Below are 22,678 nucleotides of genomic sequence, written 5' to 3' on the forward strand. Positions count from 1 at the left end.
CTGTGCAAAGTAAAAAATGGATTTTCGTACGAAAACACAACAAAAAAGCAAAAAAAAATAAAATAAATAAAACAACAAAAACTCCATTTTTTTAAAATTTTTGAATATTCAGGTAAAACGAACGTCATGTTTGATTCAGTGTTGATCTATTTTGTTTGTAAAATTACTAGATATTTCATTAATAGTACAAAACCACTTATATTAATCTAAGATCTAACAAATCATTGTTTTTGCGATGCATGAGAACCTAGACATCTTTATTCTACCAATAACGATCGCTATTTCATGGAATGAGAAGATCCTTCAAAGTTATAACCACAAACTTCAGATTTATCAATTTCAGACAAACAACAGATACTTTACTTCCTTACGAGATAGGGCCTAAGTACATACATGTATTATTAAACTACGATAACATTAAACTAATACACAGTAAAACTCTCAAAGCTATACGCTGCGCGTGGCTTTGTTGTGATCCTAAGAATTTCTACAAATATTGTTTAACGTGATCATTCCCAGTAACCAAATTATCAAGGAGTTGTGTGTTTCAAATCATTTCATTTTCATAGTTGTTTTAGTTGGTAATATATCGAATGAATCTAATGTTGGTTTTTGAATACATTCGTCTATGATGACAGATCTGTTTTGTCGAATACTTTCCCTAATTTGAGGTAGTACAATTAAATTCATGTGTATATTTTGTGTACTCTTTCGCAGTCATGTCATGGAAATTAATAAAACTAAATTCAGGAATCAAAAAATACAAGTTGAACATTATAACTATCAGATATAAAATTTAAACCAGCAATAACGATAAAACCTCTTCAAATTAAACCTATCAAAATTGTGATGACTCACAAAATTTTAAAAGAACTACTACCACAGGGTAAGGTCTCAATCCGTACTGAGGTAACACGGATGCGGACATGCACTATAACTTGTACGAATTGCGTTTTAAGTAAAATATTTTAGAAACCGGATATAATTGCATATCTTCCGCCTCATATCATAGATTAAATTATTGTCCACATCAACCGGTAACAGATAGACAAATGCAAACAATTACGGATACGTTGGATCCCTGAAATATGGAACAGCTACTTTTATTTGTATGTTTCTACATAAATTTAGGTAAGAACCATTAGCATAACATAATGTTATTTTTTTCAATATTACATATTTACATTTATGAATGTTAAATGCTTAAATGCTTGTACAGTTTAAAGCTACGTACGTACATGCCTCCAGATGAGTCAAAATATTTTAATTAAATCTAACTTGAGAAAAATGTACTAAGATCTAAGGAAAATTAAAATGTTTCAAGATTTAAATACTAGTTTACATATTATGTGAGATAAATGACTGATTTTTAGTATTTACAACTATATTTCTACTGCGTTACTAACGCAGTAAAGGCTATTTATGCATATTTTGATCATATTTTGATAATTTACGTGGTTTGTAAGTGCCATTGATAATGTGTAAATTGCTTCCTTTTGGTTACTTCACATTATTACACATTCAAAAACATTTTCAAAATATTCATGAAAATTAGCATTTATCTGGAGGCGTGCTGCTTTAATAATTTGTGATAGTTGTATTGCTTTCAAATGGATGTTTTGTTTTTATATAATACTATATTTTTGTATTTCAATATAATTTAACGAAGTTATTTCAATGTATGCGATAAAAATATACTTTTGCAGGGAGATAATAACACGATTAAATTCAAGATGATTCACTTCATGAAACAAATACACAATCATGTAGGTGAACTCAGTTTTTGTCAAATAATGATACATTGTAATCGTTGTTACAATATCAAACAATTGTGAACAAATAATCATAAAACATTTGTCATAGTAAGATGCAACTGGTATTGTAGTAATTCTAATGATTGTAGTAAATGATCTGTTTTAACATTATTTAGAGAATATACACAATAATTGTTTAACGAAGTACATTAAAGTATTATTGTGTCTAAAAATGTTATGTATTGCTAATATACGGAAATGGAAGTGAGACTGAAGGCCTTTACCTAGTCATTTGGAAAAAAGTACCTAGCAAAGATCGGAAATTTTGGGTCATAAAATTGCTTAATTCGGAAAAATATTTATTAATAGTTATTTTTTGAAACCTCCTTTATGCTCTATGGCATAGTTGTTTGCATTGCTATTATTGTGTATTCCAATTAATGTAATTAGCATTCAAAACTTAAAAATACATTAAAAAATTGAGAATCAAATGTGCGGAATTATCATTATGTCTGATAGCATACTGGAATAATCAGCAAATTTGTCGGGAATTTCAACTAAATTGGGATTTCTTTACAGATTGGGAAAAATAAGCATATTTGTCAATGGGGATGGGTCTGGTTATCTGACCCTTGATGACACTTGGAAAAGGCCTGGAATGGAAAATTTATATAACAGTGAATCGAAATTTGACGTGACTTTATTTTGTTTCATCAAATAAGAGAGTATTTAATGAAAATGATATTTGAACTATTTGTTTTATGTACTGAAATGAGAAAGTCAAGTCTCATTTGAATATTGTAAATAGTTACAGGAATACCGAATTGTGAAGTTATCCTATCAGCATCAACGACGGATCTTATCGACGAGGAACAACCTCTTACTCTCACCTGTTTCATTACGCTTAATGTTGATCAGATTGAATGGACAATTGACGGTTATACAGTAACTTTGAATGAAACTCAATGTGGAAACACATGCATGTTTAATATTCCCGGATTGGACGTTGATCATAACTTTATATTTAATTCGATTAACACAATAACCATGAGTTATTTCAACATTGCTAGTGTACCACTGTCCATTAACGGAACGGTTGTATCATGTGCGGCAAAGTCAAGCATTTGTCCTAGTTCCAGTCAAAATTACACGTTTATGGTCAGAAGTAAGTTGATATTTAATCAATTTAAACTTATTTTTATTTAGCAAATGTACAAACATGTATCATTTCACATCACAATATACATTGTATAAGGATTGAAAAAAAGCATAATACTTACGTAAATTCATTTCCATAACTTTCACATAGTGTTTTGTCTACAATATTGCAAATATCACAAATCATAAAAAGTACGGAATTAACGTTATCATTATTTGATTATACTTATTAATAATCAAAAAAGTAACGCAAGACCCCTAAAAACTCAAACTTTATTGCATGATTTGGCTTAAAGTGATAACAATCGATCGTCACTGTGTGCATGATTTCTCAAATTGCTCAGCCGCTTGATGTACCGAGCAGCACCGAGAAAGTGTAAAATTAATGTTTGTTAGCATTTTAAACGTGCAGATGTTGGTCAACACATTTTGTAATACTATCCAATACTGCTTGCAATCTTGAGAGGGGTAGTTCTTGGGGCGGCTTGGTAATTGTCTTGGGAGGGATAATGCAAGAAGCACCATTAATTGGGATAGATTTGAATTAAATTGCCGATGAAATTGTCAGGTTTGTTGAAGTCCTAAATGTGCAAGAGAATAACACTATACTTTAGCATAACAATGAAGTAGAGGTTGTCGAGACATTCTGGGAAACTTTAACCTTAACTCATTCGACTGGTCCTGTGCAGTCCGTATTTGCCCAAATTAAACATGTAAGGGATATTCTGGATAGGAGGGTATAAAGAGGTCAGAATCTATTTGTTACTCAAGATAAACGAAATATGCCCAAATTACTCTTGAATCCCGGATTAGAATCTATTAAGTGTGTGTAATCTTTTAAAGACTAGTTGTTATACTGATATGAACTTTTCTAAAGAGCATTCAAATGTTTATAAAGTTATAGACACAGAACAGTCACACTGCATTTCTTATTTGGTTCAGTAAAATAATAGAATTACAAAACTCAAATAGTGCCAGTATTCTATTTTCTGAATGAGTATATCTCGTAGAAATAACGAGATACCCAGTCGTACCAACAAAAGAAATTACCTCCAAATCGCGACTAACTATATAGTCAGTATTAGGTTCTCGTTATTGCAGCATAATATGTCTCGTAAGTACGAAATATTTCCTTGCAATAACGAGATACAAATCTCGTGACTACAATAACGAGATAAAAATATCTGTATCTTTTCGTTATTACGACACAGTATTTCGTAATGATAAGTTTATAATTATGTCGAAAAAATCATATAATTATTTAGTTAGTATGAGATAATCATATTGTAATTACGAGATACTTATATCGTAATAACCAAGAAAATAAATGTCTCTTTTCTATACATAAATATGAGTAATACGTACTTTTTGACTTCGAGATTATATATTAATCTACCAATGTGTTGCTATGTTCAAATGTGTAAGTCTAAGCCCTACTCGTGTCATGATTTTGTTTCCCAAAATGACGAAGTACTGGATGATTCCATAAAGCGGAATTAAAAGACGGTTTAATAACAGTTTTCCACAATCGATTTACAACTACTATATTTAACATGCTTATGTGGAAACAACATTTGCAAAATCTTCGAATAAGAGACTTGCGAAATGTTCGTAAATAAAATGGCTTGAGCAACATAATCATTCTTATTTTATTGCCTGCAAACGAATAAAAACATTTGTTTGTGCCCGAGGAAGATATTTTTAAATATGTATATATGCAAATGCGAGTTTTATTTCTCTATGTATAGACGATATGGAAAGCCTCGAAATTGCCCCGCCCATTAACTTTGGTCCCACTTTATATCACTCATTTGTTATTTGTCTTTCCATTTTTAAGTAAGAAAAAACATTATGATGATCAAATAATGTGAATATATGTGCTTGCTCTCGTATTTTATGAAAACCCGTTTTTCTTTCCTTAAGACATCCGCATCGAATATATCCAATCGTCACAAAGTCCTATTTTTCAATATGTGTCAATAATTACTCAAAACTCATATTTTATCTTTGCTGATAACAATTGTTCCTAATATTTCTTTCCCCACTATTTAAAATGTTTCCAGTGGTGAAGAACTATATGTGCGTGTTGGCCGTTATCGCGGATCTCTGTCATTGGCATCAAGGTCATCAGGTTAAAAATTAAGTGTTACGGCTTTTGCTTATATAGCTTTAATTTTCTTTAATGGACAAGTTTTTTTTTCATGTAGCTTCCTTGCATAGTCATGTACACTTACACAAGAAATGGATGAAGGCATTTTCCATACTTAGATACTAGATATATACTGCCATCATATTTGTAATAAATGTAATTTAAATAGATACCTATCTTTATGAATTTATTTTTATATCGTAATAATAAGAAAATCATCTCGTACTTAGTCTACAAGATGCTTAGTCGATTTATCCTTTTCAAACATAGAAGTGAACAAAATTTATTTTGAAACTCACTTTTATAATAAATTTATCAAACATCGTTGCTATGTAACAAGATGATTTTATTGTTTTTGATGTTCACCAGAAAAAGTAAATGATACGACAGTTAAACATACCTCGAAAGCGACAGTGCAAACTTCAACGTTTCTGAACCAAGGAACCATACTATATCCCAACAAAACAAGCAGTGGCTCAACTATGTTACCACATATCAAACTGTCAACTGCTACTTCAAAGCTCCCTAAAACTTTAGAACTCTTAAGTTTGTCTACACAAGCAAGTGATGTAAAGACTGGTGCTATTGTAAAAGAAACCACCACTGAATATATAGAAACAGATAATAATAAAACTACACTTTCTAAAGATTTAACAACAAATCATACATCGAAAAATTATACTCATCCAACATCATATCACACAGTCTACAGTACTGTTAAAGCGAAAATAACCGATGATGTAAATGTATTAAGAGATATTTCAATTTCAACTTCACAAGTTGCCTATGAAGAGATAACCACACGCGTAGTTGGCACCATGTCTCTTGAAAATCATACAGCTACGTCTCCATGGTCTCATGAAGAAAATAAAGCTGTGTATACAACTGCAGAAGCATTGAAATCGTTGCCGGATACTGTTATGATAACAGATAATACTGAAAAATTTGTAAACAGCAAAGGCTCTCGTGATACAACAATGGAAACAACTACAATTCAACCAACAACACATGAAACTACATACAGTACTACACATGTGAAAACAACCGATGGAATGTATGCGTTGACGAATCTCTCAATGTCAATTTCACAAGCTGCCTATGAAGATAGAACCACTACCGTCATGAGCCGCCCGTCTCGCCGAAAGCATGAGACGACGACTTATGAAGATATTGCTGCCGTTACAAACGAATTTGCTACAAACGCTATCACAAATACCATGCATTTAATTGGCTCCACAATAAATTCAACAGCATCAACCAGAAATGACACTAATACAAAACAAATATTCAACTCATATCTCACAACATTAAATATTACAAAAAGCACCTTGTATTACTCCTCGGATTTATTGACAAATACAGCTGGTCCAAATGATGGGACATTTGCTACTGATACACCTTTACGTAAAGAACAGGAGACAAAAATTGACGATGATGTAACAACAATAAACCATAAAGTGGATGCTTTTCACTCTAAAGCACCAAGTAGCACAGCATCCGCGGACCATTTTTCTCAATCAAAATCGTCCGATTTTATATCCTCAACTATCTCAAATATAATTTCGGATGCCGATATTTCTTATGCAACTACAGAAGAGATGAAAACATTCCAAAACACAGTTCTACCAGATACTTCCGAAACCTTATCAAACGTCAAAAGGTCTTATAAGACAAAAATTAAAGAGACCACCGCTCAACCAACAAGACATGAAACCACAAACATTACCATAAATTTAGAAACAAACAATAATACACATGCATTTAAAAATAACTCATTGACAACTTCCCGCTTTGGCTTTAAAGAAACCACAACAAAATATTTAAGCCCATCCGGCTTAGGTGGTGGAACAACGTATAATACTGCTGATATGACGAAGTCAATAAATGGAACAATAAAGCACTTTAATAAAAATACATCAGTTGAGAAAACAACACAACACAGAGAAAAAGAAGATGATAATTACAAGATAACTACCGGGCCTGACTTTCAAGTGATAACAAGTTCAGATCCGTCTAATTCTTTACAAGATTCAACATCTTTTAAATTAACAACTTCTACTGGCATAAACATTCAAAATACAAAGGAACAAGCAAACGGAAAAACAGACCGCACAACAAATTTGGCAAGGAAAGCTAGTAAAGTCTTTGCAACTGGTGTATCAAAGGACTATCACGTGTCGCAATTTTCTGTAGTACCATCTACGAGCGCAAATCTTTCAGGTAAATATAAATATTCTCATAAGCTTTTACCTTTTAACAAAGGTGCTTAAGATCGTGAAGGGAAAATGTACAACTTAGATGGTTACATAAACTTATTAACAACTAATAAAAAAAAACCATCGTTAAAGGAAAGTCGTAAGATGTCCTTAATCAATCAGCTAAGATACATCGTCGATAAAGTGTTACTATATTTGATAAAAAACATATCATAGTGAAAACAAATTATTAATTGTTTACATGTATTCTGTTCAGTTTGTATCAATATAAGATATATATGAATACATACATTCTTGTAATTACATCGAACTAATAATTTACATTTTGAATAGATACGACATACTATAACAGTCGCCTAGAGTAAGTGTATTTCAGAATTTTAAGAGGTGCACCAATAATGATACTTGGCTAATTTTGATATATTTTTGCGTGCATTCAGGCAACAAACAAGTGTTTTGCACAAATAATATTGATAGTAGAGGGACAGTATGGAACGTCACCGTTGCAGGGACAACAGTTTCATTTCCATGTTCAAATATCGATGCAGGTACTATTATATCTAACATAAACTCTTCATATATTATACCGTTAAAAATTTCAAATTCCTTTTAATTGTGATTTACTGAACTGTAATATCTGATCTGCTGGTGATTCATAGAGAACATTGTAATTATGTAAAAAAATACATTGCTGTCAAAGGAAGAGGTAACCTTGTAATAGAGTTTCCTTGACCTGGTTTCCATAAATTTTGCTCTCCACTGCGTTTCCCGACATTCTCCAACCTCAATCGCGTGTTTTTCTTTTTTTTCAATCGCGTTTTTTCAAATCCGTGTTTCGTTTTACATTCGACCTTGTTTCCTCCTTTCCCGACCATAATTCTTCCTACCTTTGACTGTGTTTCCTGCTACCCTCAACAGTGTTTTTTCTACCTTTGATCGTGTTTTCTTCTCCCTTCGACCGTGTTTCCTCTTACTTTCGACCATGCTCCTTCTACCCTCGACCATGTTTCTTCCTTCCTTCGACCATGCTTCTTCTACCTTCGATCGTGTTTCCTAATACCCTCGATAGTGTTTTTTTCTACCCTCGATCGTTTTTCCTTCTCCCTTCAACCCTGTTTCCTCATACCTTCGACCATAATTCTTTCTACCCTCGACCGTGTTTCCTACTACCCTCGATAGTGTTTTTTTCTACCTTCGATCGTTTTTCCTTCTCCCTTCGACCATGTTTCTTTCTTCCTTTGACCTTGTTTCCTACTACTCTCTATGGTGTTTTTTTCTACCTTCGATCGTTTTTACTTCTCCTTCGACAATGTTTCCTCCTACCCTCTACCATGATTCTTCTACCCTCGACCGTGCTTCTTCCTACTTTTGACCATGCTTCTTCTCCCTTCGAACGTGTTTCCTACAACCATCAACAGTGTTTTTCCTACCTTCGATCGTTTTTCCTTTTTCCTCCGACCATGTTTCTTCCACCTTCAATGGTGTTTCCTACTACCCTACCCATTGACCGTGTTTCTCCCTACCTTTGGCCGTGTTTCTACCTACCCTCGACCGTGCTCCCCCTCCTTTTGATCGTGTTTCCTCTGAAGTACGACACTTGTATCGATAAGTTCATTAAAAAGGCTAGATAATGATTCAAACAAAACTACATGCTTTTGTTTCAGTATGAGGAAAATATTTTTATTGAAACAGTTTTACTTAATTATTTTAGGGTTATATAAGACATGTATAGATTTAGATAATTAATAATCGACTTATTTCATGTCAACTTTGTAAAACAGTTATTAGTGTATTTTAGAATTTTAAGAGGTGCACCAGTAATGGTAATTGGCTATTTTTGATATTTTTTGCGTGCATTCAGGCAACAAACAAACAAACACAGGGTCGAAGGAGAAGGAAAATATGCTTTCATTAACATTTCTTCATATATGATAAATTAAAAAAAATATTGATCTTCTTTAGAACTTTCTGGCAACATCTATCGAGAGTGTAAAGCTAGTGGTACGTGGATTATACCTAAATACGACTGTGTGCATAAGGATATTAAGAATTTGGTATGACAATTTAAATCTAACATTGTTGTAGCTGAAGAAGCCGATATTAGCAACAATACTTGTGTGCGGGATAAGATTAACGGAAATTCATCTTACCTCACTTAAAAAAATTAATCAATTTAGACATATTACTTGCTGTCTTTGGTATACATTTATTTTCGTATTTTGTAAATGTTTCGGATTTTAGTCTTATGTGTTCTTTATTAAGATTGTATGCTTTATATGAACGCAGATACAATATGACCGGTTGTTTTATGGGTACATTATGAGCAAAATCCAGACTTTAAACGATAAATGAATATAGATTAAAGCAAGAAATCCCTGAATTCCTCAAGTTACACATATTTTAGAATATGTTTCTTTCATGAACAAGGGTTATGTTTATATAATACTTATTTAACTAAACAATAGGAAGGCCTACTTGGGTCCAGCTCAACAGATGCTATGACAAATACTATCTTGGACACATTGGCGACATTAACAACACCAGGAGAGGGCAGTGGCAGTCTGTATAGTGGTGACATCGAATCGATAACCAATGTGTTAGAAGATATTGCCAACAATCAAAACTTAAAAGTTACGGATGATCAAGCTAAAGTAAGTCTTGATTGAAAGAACGTTCGGTGGGTTTTCCATAAGCGAAACACTTTAGAAAGGTTAAAGTCAAAGTCAATGAAAATACGTTTAACACTCTATTATTTTGTTCTAGATTTCTAAAATCTTTTTATTTTATGCTTTTGAGTGGATTACTGATTTATCAGTGAAAATTATGTTTGATAATTTCACAGTGAAAATTATCTTAAATTATAATTTAAAAAACTGTTTTTAAAGCTCACGTGATGAAATAGAATTTCATCTTTCACACAAACAATCAAATATCCTCTTTATATCAAATGTACATATTTGTTATTTGATTATAATATTTTTACGTCCGCCTAATTCTTGTGATGATAATTAAGTGACTTTTCGCGAAACAGTTTCATGCTGTTAGTTTTAAATATCTAAAACGTCTTATGTTTCAGACATTTTTGACGACTGTGGGTAATATTCTAGATTCAAGCACTAGGGATGTATGGAAAGAAATTAATCAAAACAATCGGGACACAAAGGTTTATTTCTCTACATATACGTGTACAATTTAACTTCGAAGCAAAAAAGACATACTTTTGAATGTTTATGATTTGTTGATTTGATTTGATTTTCTTTAGACCAGGCGGTCAAGGATAACCCGAGAAAGTGCAAGAAAAATACATTTGGATGTTTCAAAATTTCGTTATATAAAAGGATTATATCAGCATATTTCCAGAGAGTGGTTAATAATATACTCTCAATCAGAGCAAAGTCTTTTGAAAAAAACACTCTCAAATGGATATTTATAAATTTTAAGAGAAAGTAAACGTTAACATTTTTTTTATTTGATCCACACACATAAATGAATATCATATTATCAATTCCCATATATAGGTGATTATTTCATTTATCCATGTTAATAAACTGAATCTTTAAGATCGTATTGTTTAAAATTCATCAGATTCTTTTAAATAAACGCATAAAATGGTTTGTCACTCGACGAATTTTGCCGTTTCCCCATCATTTCTAAATTGATCATAATTATCATGTTACAAAATAATCTTACATTCAAAATGAGCTTTTAAACTGTAAGATTGTATTGTTCGCTATATAAGATTAATTTCATGTATGAGTATTACGTGTAATATTTTCTTCCATGATTCATGTTTTGAAAAAAAAATCATTTTCTTCCATGATTCATGTTTTTAAAAAAAAACAACAAAAAACAAAAACAAAAACAAAAAACAAAACAAAACAAAAACAAGAAAAAACAAAACACAAAAAAATAATAAACAAACAACAACAACATTTAATTTGAAAATGAATTATATTTCAGGAAGCTTCCAGTGCATTGAGACTCCTAAATGTATTTGATACTTATGTAGATGCATTTGCTAATTCATTGCCTGAGACAAGGGATAACAAAACATTTTCTGTTTCTAATATATGTAAGAAAAATATTTATCTTCTTGCTACATATTTTTAACTGATTTTTTCATGCCATTAGGTAAACATGTAAACCAATAATTTGTGTTATAGTGTAAAAAGACATAAAAATGAAAAGCATTTTATTCAAATTGGCTAAGAATCGTAAAAGAAATCGATTTCAATTTAATTTTGAGTATTTTTCCACCCTTTTAGGCCTCAAATAGTGATAAAATGCCATATTTAGACACTTGTTTTCGTTTGAGAAATGTTGTTTAAAAGTGATCACTTTTTCGGCGCAATCGCTTACGAAATAGATATATATCCAAGGGGTGCCAGAGGATGATGTGCCCCCTTCTGTTTTGGCGGTTAAAAGAGGGTCAACAGACCCCCTCATCTCCAAGAAAGTTTTGGACATGTGAGAGGCTTAAATTTATCTTAGAGTATATCTTTGACTATATCTCAATTCATTGAGAAGTTGCAGCAGTTTGAAATCAATTTTAATGGAAAAATCAACTCAAAATAGTAATTTTGGTAATTTTGAGATGTCCCCCCTGTTGCCATAAAAACAGGAATTCTTAGATTGAGCATGCTGTTACAAAAGCTATTGTCCGGTCAACATTTGTGCCAAGTTTGATCAGTATTAAGCATTTTTATAGTTTCATAGCAGTTTGAACTTGTAACAGGAGGCTTTTGAATGAAAACAGCTATTTTTTACAATAGGCTCATGCAGTAAAAGGTTAATTTAATTTTTACCATTAAGTACTTCAGGTTAGAAGAGTCAATAACTTCACTAGTATAGCATTTCCAGAAGGTGATATTGGTGGAAATGGACAGAAATCAAAGAGCAGATCATCGTTGTCGATTTCACAAGACTCACTAAAAGGTAAAGTGATTGCAAATTTAAGTTTTGTTTTGAAATCAGTTTTATTACACCACATTCATGGTTTCGTTAGAATATTTTGCCATTAATGTAAATAAAATAGTTTTAAAATACCAAAATGTTTTAATATTTGTTTGCCGGTTTCATTTTAATAGATAATCAAGTATTTATATGTTCACATCTAGGAGACTTCGAGTTTCATTATTGGTACATAGCATTTTATATTTCTTTCTAGGTATTTTATCTGTCAGTTCCAAAAAGACATTAAGACTTTAGTGCTTCTACTTCAAAAGATATTCGTTAAGATGAGGAAAAATATCAGTCAAAGAAAATAAAATGTTATTTTATGGCTTATGATATCTTTAGTATGAAACTTTGTTTCTTATCTTTAAGGCTCAACGATATTTGCAGCTGTTCTTTATGAAAATCTTCTTGGAATATTGCCTATCAAAGCATCATTTGACAAGTACGTGTATACAGCAATGTCTTATAATTTACGCATTTTTTCCTGTTTCGTTTTTTTATCTTTTGTTCAAACTGCTATACTTTAAAAAAGTCATTAAATTATAATTTGTACGCTAATGCTAAGCAAGTAAGACTACTCATTAAATTCAAGGTTTTACCCTATTGATAAACCAGTAAGACGAATTTTTGATATGAGAATAAGTATTGTTTACATTTCCTTTTGGCCCCGGAATGGAAATCACACATACATTTTAGTAGAAATAACTTTGTAATTGTGGATCAGTTTTTCTAATGACAGACCAAATAAGATATATGTGTGTGTTGACACTAACTCTAAAGATTTGGCTAATGGGTATGTCCATGATTACTTTATTTTTTTACCCGCTATACAATTAAAAATACAAGTGGAAACGAGATGCTTTGTTTACCTACGAAACTGTTTTATGCATATTCTGTGTACTTTCAGAAGAGCAACACTTGATTCTTCTGTTATTACAGCAAAGCTGAATAATTGGAAAGCAAACACAAATTTTAAAATAACTATTGTATTTGAACGTTTAAAGGTATTTCAAGATATAGATTACGTTAAATTACAGATTAATGTTTATATATTACGTTTATTTTTTTTCTTTAAAAAAGTTAGCTTTAAAGACAATTAGAACGTCGCAATTTTGTATCATATGAGACCAGTGCAGGCTCTTGTTCATGGTCTCCATTGTTCGTAATTTTTCATAACACGATAAATAGTTTGTTCAAGATTAAAGAAGGACAAGTCCATTAAAGACTTAGCGTTGTAAGGGTTAATGACAAAAGATTTACAAAAAATGTTTTTATTTTTGCAGATAAATAGTTCAAAGGCGATATGCAGTTTTCGAAATGAAAATAGGTAATTACCCTAGTTACAATAATCATTTTCGCATACTTGATACTCAGGTATCATTTCCGGACACGATGGTTTAAGCTTTATATTTAGCAAATAATGTTAAAGCAGCATGCCTCCAGATTCATGCTAATTATCAAAAAAAAATGAAAATGTATTTAAAAGTAATATATTGTGAAGAGAACAAGAAAGTAATTTACACATTGCAAACGGCACTTACAATCCACGTAAAGTACGAAAAAAGAAGTCAACATATACATAAATACCTCTTACTGCGTTAGTGACGCAGTAGAATTATAGTGATTGATACTACAAAATCAGTCATTAATCGCACATAACATGTAAATGATTAATTATATATTGAATCTTTTTACTTTGCTTAAGATCTTAATTCCTTTAAATATTTTGGCTTATCTGGAGGCGTGCAGCTTTAAAAGAAGGCTAACAGGTTAATAAATGTCTTGCTCTCATAAATAACAGGGTATTAATGATGTTTCATTTTTATCCTAATAAAATATTTTACTGTTGGAAACAATTGTTGTTACATCACATGTTTAAAAGTCAACAAAAGTCTTCATCGCAATTAAAAAATTACATTGATAATGATAATCGATAATGTAATATACTCGTGAAAATTCGAAAAGGTATTGTTTTTTTATTTAAATCATAAATCACTGTGTTAGGGTTGGGCTTACAAGTGAGTAAGTCTTTTCAAATAACAAATTATCCATTTCGACAATACCAATATGAAATAATCGGAAACATTTTACGTAAAACATACACAAGTTCATCATAATATTTTAACACTTCAACACCTGTTGTTTAAAATAAAAAGAATAACATACATAGAAAAAACCTAAGAAATTAAATTTGAAGACTAAGTTACTATTTATCATTTATTTCAGAATATTCTTTTTAAAATAACGTTAAGTTATTTAAGTACTTTGATTTGTTTAGTGTCCTGTGGGAGAATGAGGGATGTTACATGGTGTCATCAAATTCCACAACGATTGTTTGTGAATGTAACCATCTTACCAACTTTGCTATTTTAATGAGCCCCTGGACAGAGGTAACTTCTAAAAATTGGTTTTTGTAATGTTATTGTCAAAGTCTTAAAATATATTTGAGAATTATTTCATTTCCCTCAATACATATAGAGATCATAAAAGTTCAGAAGCATGGAGGGAAAATGATGAATGCCTTTCTTTCTTTCTTTCTTTAATAAGAAAAAAGAAGAAAAATAACTTCCGTAATGAGTGTATTTCATATACACATCTATGAATGAAGTTCAAGAAAATGTTACGGAATAAGCGTCGATGAGCGCATGGCGATTCTTATATATAAATTTTAGAAAAACTGTTAGAAAGTTAAAATGTTAATATTATTTTACATTATTAACATTATTATAACGAAAATGTGAAATACTGTCAACTTTATTTTAATTTCATGAGTAAATATAGCTTATGCATTCGAACAGTATGCTTTTCTGACAAATCTTTTTAAAAAAAATGAAAGCTGCATTAATAGATACATAGTTATTATAATAAAGTAGGTTACCAATTACTTTAAAAGTCCCCATTATGCTGACTGAAATACAAATAGTTGTGAGAAATACAAATTTAAAGTCACCTAAACAGCAAGAGTATACATTAACTGTTATGAAGTGTCGGTTGAAACGGTAGCAAACACTTGATTGATATTTCCCTCTGTCTTATTATTCTATTTAAACAGTAACCGTTTGATTGTTTGTTGGGGTTAAGTCACACCGACAGTGTAAAGGTCATAATTATAAAGCCAGTTTTACTAATAGATACAGACCTTAGGTGCCCTCCGTTTCATTACAACAGGCACGAGCGGGCACCTGAGTAGAACCACCGACGTTCCGTAAGCACCAACAAAGAATCAAAGTTCCTGGTGGTATTTTATATTCAGCGCGGTGCCGGACAAGTGGTTTGACCTTACCCACTCTGCCATTATTATAGATACCCACAGTTATTTATAAAATGATTTTCTTCCGCCCCTACAGGATAATGTACAGGATCCTGCTTTAGACTATATTACCATAATTTGCTGCTCCGTGTCTTCTTTATGCTTGGTGCTCACGATGGTCATGCATTTCATATTTTGGAGGTATTTATAATTTTCATACCATGCAATGTCACAAATTACATATTAGACAATAATCATAAACGTAAATTACAAATGAAAAATATTCTAATGACAATTAAATATTGTCAATTTATCTGATGACTTACCATTTATTTTAGCGATAAAAATCATTAGTCTAACGTTTAAATGGTGAAATGATTGGTTTATATTGAAATAAAATACAGAAATATGTTAAATTGTTAGAGATTTTTTAATAAAAACGTGTTATGTCATAAAACACAAATCTTGTTTGTATTAGTAAATCAGCTTCATCTGTGAAAAAGAGAAAATAAGAATTGCCAAAAAGAAAGTCCAAAGCGACAAAGTTGAAAATGTTGCAGGCTCAGTTTGATTGAGCCTGTTCATGGACTGTACTATCAAGTGCAAACTACCGTCCACGCCCGCTAGCACCGGCCTAAGCAGAATTCAACATTTATACATGAAATGGTAAAAATTTGAATTTTGAAACATCCCCGCAGATGTGTTCATACGGCGGTTATCATGGAACATTCAATGTGACACTGTAGTGCTATTCCATGAAAAGCGGCGTATGGTCCCTAAATAATAGAAGTAATAATATGAGCTAAAGACAATTTGATCTTTATTCATCTGTCTGTTTTATCATACATATATACACATACAGATATATAAGATCCATGCGTTTTACTTAAGATATTTGAAATCAATTCAGGCGTGTGAAGACAAAAAGAGTTAAGATACTTATGAATCTGTGTGTAGCTCTGGTGATTTCATATGTCACTTTCCTCGTTGGCGTAGATAGAACAGAAGATGAGGTACGGGATTATTAAAACTTATTTCCAAGTTTCCTAGCTAGTCTTTTTATTTTACACATTTCTCAAATTCTCTTTTTTTTTCATAAATTATATAAAATATTATATAAATATATAAATTGCATAAAAAGTTTAAAAGTGAAATTTCTTGGATTATTTTCTATCTTGAATATATAGACACAATAAAACTGCGTATTGTTTGAACTTGATTAGCATTTAGATGTTTTATATTTCAGAAGGGCTGTGCTGCAGTTGCAGCCTTGCTTCATTATATCTACCTGGTCGTGTTTTCCTTTATGTTGGCAGAGGGGATAGAGATTTTCTTTGCTCTCGTCTATGTGTTTTCAAATAAACACAAAACAAAATGGATAATACCCGTTGCTTGGCGTAAGTATTAATTTACTCACATGGACCATGTAGAAATTTACTTTTCTCTAGTCTATATAGTGTCAACAAAACCAAAACTGAATGGATCTTTCTGACCGCGTAGGAGTAAGTATAAATTATTTTACATCAGCGTCGATAACTTAATAATACCGACAACAATCTGACTAAAGTTCAGATCTACTTATTTCTTTTATGTAGATCTAATGACGACCGTATATGTTTTGCCATCTTTATTATTCGGATTTTCCGAGAAAGCTAATTTTAGCCATGCAGTCAAACTGGTTTTTACATAGGCATTAGAAAAAGTATCAAAATACCGTTATCCGTTAAAGTTAATCAAATTGCTGATTTTTGTTAGAAAAAAAAATATTTGAAGTTATTTTGAACAAGTAAAATAAATGTTTGAAGTAATTACTAACACATTATCTTGAAATAGATCTAATACAATTTTAATGGGCAAGATTGTTTTGTCAGTTTACCTGTCGGGTATATGGACAACGGCATATTTGTTCTCGAAATCGTGAGAATTACCTACTCACTACTGGTTTTCCCTGAGTTAAAAAAAGAAACTTCATCGCATTCAAAATTGTGAAAGCTCATAGATGATTGGCTGTGTGAAAGGTAAACAGAAATAATTTCGTATTTGGTCACGGTTAGATCTAAAACCGGAGCGTATTTAGAGCTGATTTTAATCAGATTGATACTGACAATGTATGAAATTCATTATAAGTTTTCACACATAATGGTTGAACATACCAAATATACTTTGTTTCAGTATTACCAGCGGTTATAGTTGGCATTTCACTTGCAGTAACGAGGATTCACGGCTATGGGGACAAAAACAAGTTTGTATATTTTTGTAACAACTAAGCTAACAATATGCTTACTTTTCACATAGGTATAATCATAATACATAATTGATATACAAATAAACGAAGACACTCTTGAATGGGCATCGATTTAAACCTTGTTGTTATGTCCGAAAAAAAACACTAAAATTACAGCACTAAAGGAAATGCTGGTAGTTTTATACTTATTTATTGATTTTATAACAGTTACTTTTAATTTTATCATTAAAGTATATTACATCAAAACCTGATACCTTTCACATTTCCATTTTTGTGTGTCATTTTTGCAACACTTGTTTTTAGGTGTTGGCTTTCATTTGACAAAGGTTTAATTTGGGCTTTTGTTGGACCCGCAACTGTCATTATTCTAGTAAGTTCTTATTGCAATGTATTCTAATAATAATCTTATTGACGTTCCATTATTAATAAAAGTGTGTTTTAAAATAAGTTCAGTTTTGCATTGTCAAATATTTTGAAAACTAAATCGAAAGTCGTACCTTCTTAATTTCATTGAAAACACAATAATGATTTATTGTTTTTGCATTTTTATAGCAGAGTGAGAGTGAATATAGTGCTGTCGTTTGGCTTTAGTGTTGAGAATGATATAATATCAATTTTAAATGTTGCAGATCAACTGTGTTATTTTGGGATGCGCAATGCGAGCAGTATTTCGTGTACAGATGGTTCGCAACCAACACAAGCTAGATAAAGCAAAGTAAGATAAAGGCTGCTTGTTTATGAACATGGCCCACAAAGGAGTGACATTTTTCATTTCAAACGTTTATTAGAACCTTCCTCTTAATGAGCTGTAATAAAACCCCAAAACGTTTGCCTTTGGAACAAAATTGTTCGGATGATATTCGATTAAATAAAATCTTGTATTGTTTAGATGTTTTCTCTCTTTTTGCATACTGATTACATACACAGAGCATATAATTCAAATAAGCTTACTATTGGCATATATATAACTATATTGTTTTAGAACTGGAATACGTTCTCTCTGTGTTCTTCTTCCACTCGTTGGGTGCACATGGATAAGTGGTATTTTCTATGTAAACAAATCAATGGCATGGATACAATACATATTTGCTATTTGTAATGGGCTTCAGGTAAATAAATTTAATCTACATTTTTTAAAAATATTTTCCTTTCTCCAAGTACCGAACGCCGTTGATATAATAGGTACAAGCATATCTTTGAGACAATTATAAATGCAATTAAGTCTACAATAATTTAATTTGGCACAGCCAACCTATATCTTTTTCACTGTTTCTTCACTTTTTTCTTTTCTCATACTTCCTTTATCTTTCCTCCTTTTTCATACGCTTTTTTCTCTCTCTCTCTTTTCTCTTATACTTCTGATGCACTTTATTATTTTATAAGTGCTTTTTGTCATTCATGTTTTCATTTGCAAAGACGTTTTATAAGAAGATATAAAAGATAAAATATATTTGTCATAATTGATAACATTGATCTGAAATTATCATTTTATGTATTTAGTAACTACGATTTGAATGGTTGTATATAATGACTGAAAAGTATAAGAGAAAAAAAAAGATATGAGAGCAAAGGTCAGCGAAGGAAAGCAAGGCTCACGAATTGAGACCCGTCAATGTCAAGTCACATATGGTCACTGAACACGCAGTCAGTACGATTGTTGAGAATACAGCTAGAGGCAGGGGACACTTAAGAATGTATACAAACTCTAAACAAGCAATAAAGAAATAAGCATGCTAAGATAATGATATTTGTGAACCGTTATATGACAATGTTCTGTATGCACGTATTCTAAATGCATTAAAACTATACATACAATAACCATGTTTTGTATTGCAGGGACTCGTTATATTTATCTTCCATTGCGCCCTGAATAAACAGGTAAATATGTATAATTACGCAAGTGACCTGTAATATACTTATCTAATCAAGAGCTATATTTTCTGGTTGTCATTAAAATACAATTCCAAAAATTTCATTTTTTTACCTTGATACAATTAATAACTGTTACATCAAAAGTTGTTTTATCAGTAACCATTACTGATTGTTTAAGACGGAACAAAAAAACGTATTCAAAAGGCTAATCTTCCAGCATGCCTTTTAATTTATATACATATTTGTAAAAATATAATCAATTTCAATTAAATTGATCAAGCTTATATTCAAAAAGTTTCATCGGTGTTCTTTGTAAGTCACATTTGACGTAAAAAGTAACAAGTAGGACAATATTTGTATTTTTCTTACACCTGTATATAGAAATATATGTAACGAAATGAATGAACTCTAGATGCAGTATATTCATAACTGAATGAAAATATAACAACTAGCGTTCACGAATCAGATCTGGACGTGATGATGTTTATGAGAAAAACATCGTCAAGTTTAAGAACCCTACAACATTTTCAATGTTGTTGTCTTGGGTGTACTTTCTGGATTTCTATTTTCTCTATTTCACAGAATTTGTTTTGCATACTTAGACATACTAATCATGAAAATTAGACTCGCCTTTCTAAGACAAACATGTAAATTAAATAAGTGTGAACTCTAACTGACATTTTAATTTATGTATGTTATTATGCCACTGTTCAAATGTCAAATACAGTTCGTCTGTAATGAAATAATTTGATATAATTTTATTTTTTACTTTTTATTTCAACGAAAATTTATCAAATTATGAATGACTGTTGTGGTATTACTTGGAAGATTTAATAACATAGCTCTACATTTATAGATAATGAAGGCATTGGTAGCGGTTGTGAATAGAAACAATAAAAAGAAAGAATGCTTGACATTAAGGACATCAAATGAAGGCTTGTATTCCAGACTGTCTATCAAAGTAAGATATACAGTATTTTAAGCTGCAATTATTAAACAAATGAAAAATTTAACCCAGCTTTCATGTTGACCCCATGTAAATGTTTAATTACTTAAATCTGAATTACTTTTAAAAAAGCGTGAGTGTAATGTTTTTTATGTCTCCTGCTACACATACGCTGTAACTGACTTTCATGCGGCGAAACATGATCAATGACCGCTTTGTTTTTCTAAATTTCAGCGAGATTCTAAGACAAGTCCTACGCCACATTTAGAACTATTTCCAAGTAGTTCTAATAGCATAGGGGGATCTGAAGGTGATTTTTATTATTGATAAAACTGTTATTACGATAAATTTACCAGTGTTAAATAATTTGACACTGTTATGTTGTTTCGCACTAGATCAGTATCATTGAATGTATTTGCATATTTTACAACTTTATACACGTTGTTTTCCCCAGTCAAAATGCTATTTCCCCCTAAAATGGAGTCATATTTTCCTTTGAACAGAAACAAGTTCTGTTATTGCACTTAAAAATGAATTACCACATAAACAGCTCTAAATGAGAAAAATTGAAATTTTAAGTGGAAAATTTTATTAAAATTATGGATAGTTTATATTCTAGGTTGTTAGTGTTAGGTTTATAGTTTTTCCCTTCTTTTTGTTTTACTGAAGTATTTTTCCCCTCAGAAGGCCACATGTTGTTTTGAAAATAAAAACACTGAATATTCTATATATATTTTTCTTCGGTCCTTTGGGACTATTGATTCAATTTTTTTTACTGTTTGACTTATACAATGGGCCCTCCTTTGGTATTTTATCATTGCTCTCGTGCAGTAATTTTCTTTTTGTTTTAAGATCATGTATCATTATAATTTATTTTAATTCATTTTTTAGTTTCACTAGACTATTCTGCCAAGATAGACAACTTGCAATATGAAGAATTGAACAAAATACAGATTGAATCGGTATGTTTTTGACAAATTTACATACAATCATGTTAATAAGGTTCATTTCCAGTTTATCTATTATAAGAAAAACATGTTTTCTTCGTATCGATAAATTTTAAATGCATGATGAGCTGTCCCACATGACTTGATTTTAAATGACACCTGTACATATAGTCGAAAATATCATCAACGTTGTCTTTGAACTTTTTCAAGATGTTTCCATTAACACGTTTATGTTATCGGACCTGGAAATGTGTTGCATTTTCAACTTGTGTTGATTAAATTTCAGGAACACGACTTACAAATTGGCAGCCTAACCGAAAACCAGTGGTTTACACATATGTAACATAAACTGATACACAAAGAGTATAATACAAAATATGCCGACATACATTAACAATTTTGGAAGAGACAGTTCATTTTACGTTACACTAAAACCTCTTCTTTGTATTCATGGAGTTTTTTTTGTTATGGAAGTAGTAATGTGATTGGAAAGGCTTTGTAACTGTCGAAAATCATTGTATGATGGGGAATGACTGAATATAATTAAATATAATTCAAATGATGTAATTTGTATAATTCTTAATATTTCGTTTCCATTTATATATTTGTAAATAAACTATTGTTTGCTACTAAAATTCCATTTTCATTTCCTCAGTGATTTATTTTCCCTTTCGGTCCTGCACTGGAGAATTAAAATGGAAAATGTGCAAAAGATAATAAAGAAAATATATACTCAAAGTAAAATTGTGTTTTTGTGCGATTCAAACGTTTAAATGCTTTTCATTTTTGGTAATTCTGGATTATTAGATAATAAATCTAAACCAACGGTAGATAGATAGATAGATACTTTTTATTCCTCCAATATTGAAGAGCAAAACATATTTACAAAACCGAACAATAACAGAGCATGGCATATGTACAATAAATTACAAATCATAACATCTAAGCAAACATCATTTGTTATACAATTCTTTCAGATCGAATAAATATATGGAGATATGCTGATATCTACATTTATCTCATTTATGACATACAATGTATGTAACAGACTTTATTTATATAAAAACCACATCGTATTTGTATTTACTCTGCAAAAACTAGAAGTTGACTATCAAATTATAAAGTATACAGGATACAAAAGATATATTTAATTGCTAAAGTTTAGTTTGAGAATTCATGTATATT

At 31.0% G+C, this 22,678-nt stretch overlaps 1 protein-coding gene across 2 annotated transcripts; it reads left to right on the plus strand.

Annotated features, from left to right (window-relative positions):
- The first annotated feature begins 890 nt into the window (after positions 1–890).
- Positions 891–22,500, plus strand: LOC132758398 (uncharacterized). Of its 2 annotated transcripts, none has more exons than XM_060750071.1 (25): positions 891–1,131; positions 2,563–2,919; positions 5,431–7,281; positions 7,718–7,825; positions 9,240–9,331; positions 9,743–9,928; positions 10,354–10,440; positions 11,238–11,349; positions 12,090–12,212; positions 12,603–12,675; positions 13,144–13,237; positions 13,517–13,560; positions 14,512–14,623; positions 15,581–15,684; positions 16,394–16,496; positions 16,730–16,880; positions 17,656–17,725; positions 18,032–18,098; positions 18,358–18,443; positions 18,711–18,837; positions 19,565–19,606; positions 20,457–20,561; positions 20,781–20,856; positions 21,438–21,508; positions 21,780–22,500. In XM_060750071.1, exons 1-25 carry the CDS (start codon positions 1,089–1,091, stop codon positions 21,834–21,836), a joined length of 4,341 nt encoding a protein of 1,446 aa, XP_060606054.1. In that variant the 5' UTR covers positions 891–1,088; the 3' UTR covers positions 21,837–22,500. The 2 variants fall into 2 exon arrangements, with proteins under 2 accessions (XP_060606054.1, XP_060606053.1); XM_060750070.1 differs by having other exon boundaries at positions 892–1,131; positions 13,141–13,237.
- Positions 22,501–22,678: the final 178 nt, after the last annotated feature.

Source organism: Ruditapes philippinarum, unplaced genomic scaffold, assembly GCF_026571515.1.
Source record: "Ruditapes philippinarum isolate M1 unplaced genomic scaffold, ASM2657151v2 ctg1000_1_1_1_1, whole genome shotgun sequence".
NCBI lineage: Eukaryota > Metazoa > Mollusca > Bivalvia > Venerida > Veneridae > Ruditapes > Ruditapes philippinarum.